This window comes from Hydra viridissima, unplaced genomic scaffold, assembly GCF_058129835.1.
Source record: "Hydra viridissima isolate aposymbiotic clone 2 unplaced genomic scaffold, HvirCarnegie_v1 scaffold_6, whole genome shotgun sequence".
In the NCBI taxonomy this organism is placed as follows: Eukaryota; Metazoa; Cnidaria; class Hydrozoa; order Anthoathecata; family Hydridae; genus Hydra; species Hydra viridissima.
This window is the reverse complement of record NW_028324305.1, coordinates 3,755,809-3,763,674: the sequence shown is the minus strand read 5'-3', so window position 1 is coordinate 3,763,674 and position 7,866 is coordinate 3,755,809. Positions and strand designations below refer to the sequence as shown.

At 30.1% G+C, this 7,866-nt stretch overlaps 1 protein-coding gene and 1 pseudogene across 6 annotated transcripts; both read right to left on the bottom strand.

The window, feature by feature from the left end:
* Positions 1-4,849, bottom strand: LOC149886685 (cytochrome P450 20A1-like). 5 transcript variants are annotated; one of them, XR_016453751.1, is made up of 13 exons: positions 4,518-4,849; positions 4,311-4,366; positions 4,016-4,185; positions 3,674-3,819; positions 3,332-3,502; positions 3,132-3,210; positions 2,813-2,940; positions 2,486-2,540; positions 2,255-2,372; positions 1,357-1,455; positions 668-779; positions 487-551; positions 1-388 (listed from the first exon to the last, which is right to left on the bottom strand). XR_016453751.1 is itself a non-coding variant. In XM_090091752.1 (12 exons), the coding sequence occupies exons 1-12, from the start codon at positions 4,611-4,613 to the stop codon at positions 130-132; spliced, it is 1,455 nt and encodes a 484-aa protein (XP_089947878.1). In that variant the 5' UTR covers positions 4,614-4,849; the 3' UTR covers positions 1-129. The 5 variants fall into 5 exon arrangements, 3 of the variants coding, with proteins under 3 accessions (XP_089947878.1, XP_089947879.1, XP_089947880.1); XM_090091752.1 differs by lacking the exon at positions 1,357-1,455; XM_090091753.1 differs by lacking the exon at positions 1,357-1,455 and having other exon boundaries at positions 4,460-4,789.
* Positions 4,850-5,972: 1,123 nt separating this feature from the next.
* LOC149886684 (zinc finger MYM-type protein 1-like) lies at positions 5,973-7,866 on the bottom strand (annotated as a pseudogene). The gene is made up of 2 exons (XR_016453579.1): positions 7,697-7,866; positions 5,973-7,618 (listed from the first exon to the last, which is right to left on the bottom strand). The product of XR_016453579.1 is annotated as a zinc finger MYM-type protein 1-like (transcript).

Genomic DNA, 7,866 nt, shown 5'->3' with positions numbered 1-7,866 from the left:
CTAATAGTAAGAGTATATTTCAGAGGTTATTTAATACATCTAAGAACTTTTCATCAACAATGAAAGTTAACCTTCTCAATTGAAAAAAGGATTTTCGAATTATCATTCCATAAAATAGTAAGAGCTAAACTAAATGTCTTTCCTTAGAGAAATATTAATCCAAATTTCATCTGCTGGTTTTGTAACTAAACCATGATGCATTCGTACAGATTGATCTTCAACTAGAGAAATATGAAAGTTCTTGACAATATAAAACAAATAGGTTAAAGCTTCAGCATAAGAAAATCGATATCCCGGGCATTTTCTCTTTCCAGCAAATCCAAATGGCTGAAAGGCTAGAGAAGAGCGGCCTTTCATTTGTTCCTGACTGAAACGATCAGGATCAAATCTAAATAAGAATATTAAGAATAATGAAAAAGACAACAAAAATGAATTGAAATAAAGACGAGAAGAGAAGTTCGGACAATAAGATTAATTGTAAAACACCTTTCAGGCTCGGGCCAAATTGTTTCGTCCATCAGAACAGCACCCAGAGCTAACATGATTGGCGTCTAAAACAAAACAAAAACATTTTTAAATTCCAAGACCTTTGAAACTTCTCATCATTATTATCAATAAAGAATGATATAACTGTTAATTTGGTAGAGATTATCAACTATATTTAAACCTTTTTAGGTATAAGGTGTCCACCGACAATGATATCATAATCAGAATATCTAGCTGCATATGGAGCTGGGACTGTTACTCTCATTGTTTCGTCAATAACTTGCTTCGTATAGCTGTAGAAGATAAAACATATCTAAAATAACTCCTTTTTTTTCAACTAACTTTTCAACTAAGTTTTCCCACCTTTTTCTTTGTAAACTTTTAATTTTGTTTAACAAATTGTCATAATTTTACTTTTGAAGCAAAATTATAATATTGAATTTTTAGTGATAAAGTTTGATTGTTTTTTTTTTATCTGTTCATGTATACTTAAATGTATATTTTTTAAAATATTAATAATATCTTTTATAAGACATTTTAAGTTGAAAGTTTTTTTTAATATGAAACTTTTTTTTTTTGTCAGTTGATTATTTATTAAATTAACTGAGTACAGTATTACTTTTAAATAATTTTTATTTTCTAAAAGTTTTTAATGTTTTTTGATATATTAAGTTCAACTAAATTAATTTAGATATAGATAAATTAACAATGGCATATAATTAAGCAATATATAAGCATAATTAAATTTAAGGAACTAAAGGAAAACCTCCTCACAATATTTGTGCTGATGCCATAGCTGAAAAAACTACTCAAAATTTGTATGCCAAATTCAACAATGGAAACTTAGACCTCAAAGACACACAATCTTACCTAGTTAAGTTTGATGAAAAGCAATTCAATCAACTTCTCCATAAAAATTTGTGTCAAATCACAGGAAACTGACAGAGAAAATGGAATGCTCTCCTATTTCTATAGAGAAGCACAAAGAACAGAAGCTTAGCCTCAGTAAACAAGCAACACTATATGTAAAACAAAATAACTATCCGTTTAAAACAATGTTGTACATATGGTAGGATAGGAAAGAAATTATCTATAAGAAATTTATTTAACAGAACTAAACAGTCAACAAAGAACTCTATGTTCAACAAACATCTAATTGGCAGCATGGTGTTTTTTTGCAGGGAACAGCTACCACATCTGTTGTACTCTCCTAATTTGGCACTAACAAATTTCTATATCTTTTGACCTCTTTCAAATGTTATGCTTAGAATTTCATTCAATACTGATGCAGAATAAAGAGTTTATTTTGTTGAAATTCTTTTGTCAAAACCAGATAACTTCTACCATAAAGGAACTGAAACTGTTGTTGAAAATTAGGAAGAATAGATTAATGAGTATTTAGTTCTTAATTTTTATTGAAAAATAAACACTTTTAAAAAGTTTTTAAAATGGTGGGACTTAACTGCCAACTTATTATATATATATATATATATATATATATATATATATATATATAAATATATATATATATATATATATATATATATATATATATATATATATATATATATATATATATATATATATATATATATATATATATATATATATATATATATATATATATACATATACATATGACTTACAAACATGAATCAAGGCTGCCATAATTTCATTTGAAAGACATAAAAAAATATATTGCAATACAAATAAATATTATGATAAAAGATTTTGGGAACATTTTTAAAAGATTAAAAAGAATTAGTACACAAATTTATCAAGTGTTTCCATCTTTAGGTCATTTTCTGTAAATGCCCTCAACTCATTGTATACTTTTGATTCAACTTCAGGGTGCTTACACAAAAAGTATACCAGCCATGTAAGTACTGAAATAAACAAAAAGGGAAACATCTGAGGGATTGTGGTAACTATAAAGCAGGGAATCTTGTAAACAATTTGTATTAACAAACTTATTAATCTAGGAAATAAAGTTCCCTACAGTTCCCAGTTGTATGATGACCAGCAACAAAGTATGTAATGACCATATCCAAAATCTAAAATGCATCATGAAACTTTCAAAAACAAGAAATCATAAGTTTTCATTTCATAATGATATTGTCTGCTAGTGTATTTGGATCTCAATTGAATGCAAAATTGTGTTCAACAGCCATTAAAACCTTTAGTAGATGGGCCCCTAAGACTGCATATTTAAGATTGAAGCGACAACTATTTTTTTACTACTGCTTTAGTTTTTTTTTATGAAAAGTAATTTTATTTTTAGAAAAAAAATTAAATTAAAAAAATGTGTTCTTTTAGCAGAAGTTACCTGTTCATCATTAGTGTATACAGTATCCTCCTCCAACATTACATCAAGTAAGTTAGTATATGTTTTAACCTTAAGTGCTCTACGATGATTTATGACACTTCTCACTTTATCTTTAAAACAGTCAAGAGCTATACAGAAACGTTGTCACACACTTTTAATAAAAATGCATTGCATAAACTGCCACTTTAATAGCTAAACAAGTATTTTTCCTTAATTAAACATTTAATTACTCATTCAAAATTTATTTTAGTGAAATATCAAACAACTATCTAAGTATGCAAACCATATCACATTTTACTTAGAAGCTTAATAAAAACACCTGCTTTAAAATCTTTTTCTCTTTTGCTACCAGCTTCAGGAAAATCCCCTCTCAAACGAGTTTCCATTTCATCCCAACACTAGGGAGCAATACTTTCATAGAAAGTTACAAAACAAACTTTGTGTGCTATCTATGCATCGCTTGTGACAAACATTAAAAGCTTTGAATTTTAGTTATTAAAGTGATATTAACTTACTTACCAAATTCTTCAAGTTTTGTATCTCAATTATTTCTTTGTTTGTTTTGAAATAATCAGGACCAAATGATGTTTTAATAACAGATTCCAATCCAATTGTTATCATATGTTGGTTTAGGGGAATGCGTGTATTTTTATCCATTGTGGACCAATTAGCACAAAGCTCTTTGCCAATCTATGAAGAAAAAAACCTAAATTATTTTCAAATATAAAATTTGATTAAAAAAGATTTTGAGCAATAAATCAATCTAACCCCATGAGGATTCTGCAAGAACTAAGTACTGTTTTAAACATGTCTATATTAAATTGTATCTCCTTTTTAAATGTGTGAAAAATTAAGTAGTACTTGTTTAAAGTCTTGAAAATAACCTTCAATTGCAGAATAGCTGTAATGACGGTCATTTATCTGCCTCAGTTTTTTACCTCTTGCTTGATTGGCATACTGGATACTTTCATTACCAATTAATGGACGAAATAGCCCAAACTGATTTACTAAAAAAATTGTTTAAAAAAATTACAACATGAACTTTGAGTTATTAATATACTTGCTGAATACAAATGGCTTGGTGTTATTAGCTGTTAATAATATAAACAAGTAATAATGCACAATGATTAATAAAAACAAAATTGATATACTATAGCAATATTAATTGTAATATACTAACAACAATAACACTAATGACAAAACCTGGTCGATCAAACAGTGTTATAACATCTTTCCACAGAGTCGGGCATGCAAGACTAACGACCAACTCTTTACCCCAATAAAAACTGAAAATTGGCCCAAATATTTTGTGGTTTTCAATTAGAAACTTATGAATTCCTCCTTCTTGTGTTAAAGAACCAAGATTCCCCAATCTAATTAGACAAGATAAAATTTTACAATTTGAGACTCTACTAAATAAAAGTATAATAATCATTAATAATCAGCAATCTATTTTGCTTTCGTTTGGGTAATTTGGTAAACCATAGTAATTACTTACACAGAATTCGTTGGCTTTAAACCAGGGATTGTTAGGGTGCTAGTATTTCCATCATTCTAAACAAATTGATGATAAATAAAAACATAGAAAAAAATTGTTTTAAAAATTAAAAAATAATATAAATGCAACTGAATAGATAACATACGCACATAGACACGTACACACATGCTCATGTGTTTTGTTTGAAGGTATTCCAAAACTACTCACCCACCATAAGTAGAGCAATGTTACAATTAGTATCAGAATTCCGGAAATAGCAAATGCCACATAATCAGTTCCAACATTTGTTATTAAATCTCTCATGATGATTCAATTTTCGATTACGTGGAAACGTAGTCATAAGAAATACCATGGACCTATAAGAGATCGATGTGCAACCTTTTTTGTTTTCTTTGCGAACCCATGCTCGTTGCGCATTGTTACAAATCTTTTGTTTTAAACAAAAAAAATTAAATTACCGTGGCGTGACCTAAAAAAGTCCTATGTTTTAAGAAAGTCCTAATTTAAAAAATGACAAATTTCGTATATGTAAAATAAAATATCTAGAAAAAAAAGTTTAGTTATTTTAACTAACTAGATATCAAGTTAAAATTACAAAGTTATTTTCCCCAAATATTTACTTTATATATGCGAAATTTGTCATTTCTTAAATTAAAACTTTCTTACAGCATAGGACTTTGTTAGGTCACACCACGGTATATTAGTCTGTCGGATTCGTCGAAAATATTTGGTCTCGTCTAACCAGTCACTTCAACTTCTTTTCAGTTATTCAAGGTAACAGCAATAGAAACATGTTTTAAGCTTAATTTTATATAGCCAGATATTCTTAATACTTTTAGAAATAACGCTTATGGTAATATATAAATTGAAATCATTTACTTAACTACTTTAGTACATGTAAAACTAGAGATGAATAAGTAATACAAAATATCAACTAGTTTTGTAGCTACCTAGAGCATATTGATTTCATGTCCAGTAGGGTACAGTGAGATTTATATGTTTTTGAAAAAAATATATTTCAAGCTTAAGAAAAGGTGTATTCCTATGTAAAATTAAATTTCAAGGTAGGTTTGTTATGGACCACTTTTTGATCAGAAAACGTCTTGATACCCAAATTTTCATATTTACAGATTATTAAAATGAAAAAAACTTAAATTATTATAAAATAAACAAAATCCGTTTTTATGTAATAAACTCTCCTAATAAGCGCAGCGCCGAATTAATTTAAAAAGATATTTTAACTTGGCTCTCCGTTGTATAAAAAAGCTTTATACAAGATTGAAGTTTGTTACTATTTTATTATTAGTTATTTAATCGAGATATTCATAAATGTCGAAAGTTAAGACTAGATCATCCACCACTGCAATTTCAGATTTTATTGGACCTGGAAAAGATTTTATTCCTAGTGAGCTGCCTACAAACAGAGCAGTTATTCAAAAAGGGATTTTACTAAAAGAACAAAAAAGCATGACATGCAATCTACACCATAATAAATATTCTAACACCAAATATTCTTACACCATAATAAATATTCTAGCTTTGTTATCTTGTGAAGAAGGGTCTTCAGACTGAAGCCAGATAAAGGAAAACTGAGAAGAAACCTTTTTCACCACATTAAACCTTGATTGAATTTGTAGAATTATGTGCTCCAATGCCACGTTGAAAATATTTACTTCAAAATTTTTTTCTGTATCGTCGAGGTAGTGGGCTGTACTTGATGGTTCCTCGTGGAATTTTTTCACTCTTCTTGTGCGTTTCACTATAAATTCTGTATCAAAGCCTAGGTTTCCAGCCACTAGTTTTGCTTCAGTCAAAATACAATTCCACGACGAACGAATGCGACCTAGGTCATCTAGAAGTTGTTGAATGAGGATGACTTCTTCTTCAATGGTGATTGACTCCGACTGGAGACATAGACTAAAACCATCAATATTTTGCAGTGGTTTATACCAAATGGTCAGGAGAACTACTGGTTCAAATGATTTAAAATATTTTCCCAACGATTTCGCTTGATTTAGCATGTCCGCAGTTAGGTCAAGTTGATTAACGGTTCTATCTTAAGCAGCAATGATTTCTCGTGGTTTCTTCACTAAAGGTTTTACAGCTGCAATGTGGGATGACCATCTAGTATCTAAGAGCTTGTGAAGTGATAAAGCAGTTTCTTCAAGAAGAATTTTCCTTCTTGCTGGGCTGCAACTAAAGAACACGTAAAGGGCTTGGATATTGCTAAAAAACGTTTTGATCTCAGCACAAGACTCAGCAGGATGAACTCCAGCTAAATTTAAACTATGCGCACCGCAAGGAATGTATAAAGCGAATGGATTTTTTTCCAGTATATGAGCTTGGGCTCCATTATAGATTCCAGCCATATTAGAACAATTGTCGTATCCTTGGCCTCTCAATTATTGTAAATCGAGATTCACTTTCTCTAAAACATTGCAAATTAAGTAAGCAATATCTGCACATTTCTTTTTCTCCATATCTTCAACGCAGAGAAATCGTTCTTTAACTTTCCAAATCATCTTACCCGAGTTGAATCGCACAAATTGAAGAATAAACGTGATTTGTTTGGTGTGAGATACATCTGGGGTCCCATCGGTAATTATCGTAAAATATACGGCATCTTTTACTTCTTTCACAACTGCTTCTTGAACTAATGTAGCGCATTCACTGATGAATTCGTTTTGTGATTGCCAGGAGAGATAGTGAGCTTGCATTCTGGTTCCCTTATTTTGATGACGAGCAACTGTTTCAAGATGATTCTTTAATGTTTCGTTGTGACGAGAAGTTTTGAGATGCTAAAAATAAAGTTGCATCTAAAGTACAACGAAGTATTTCACGCCATCTGGCTACTTCCTTTTCTAGTGTCTTTTGGAACTCTGAGTCAATTCCGTGCTGATTGACAAGAGCTGAGTGCAAAGTCTTCCAATTGAGATAATGACTTTGATGAACTGGGTTGCTATGATGACTTTTGATACGATCAGTCAATTTTCTCCAGTCATTTCTTATTCCTCCATTTCAGCGAAGAAGAAGAGATCAATCCCCATTGGATCCGGAATTTTCCCATCCAAATAAAGAACATGGGAAGCAAAGAAGAGAGTTAGACGATGGGCTCCATATCAAATAATCTCTTTGAACTTTTTCTCCATTAGGCAATACAATGAAAAGAACTTCTTTTGGGAAGGCCCTGTTATTAGAAGCATCTCGTGGGAAATCATCAGGTAAAGTTGAAGGACCTTTTTTGATTATTTCTTCTTTTTCTTTTTGCTCAAGAATCGATGGCCAGAGTGCTGGGTCATTTTCAACGCCTGAATTAAAAAAAATGAATTAAAACTTAATATTTAATTAATTAATTAACTATTTTGAATTATTTTTTGTGTAAAAACCTTTATTTTCTTCGGGTTTCAATTCATCATTAAAACTGTCGTCAGTTTCATTTTCCACTGAACCAAGAGAATGTAGATCAACGATATCCTCAACGCAATCATCATTATCATAATACGATAATTCTATTGTTTGTTCTGATTTATTTAATTCGGCCGACTTGAAAAATGAT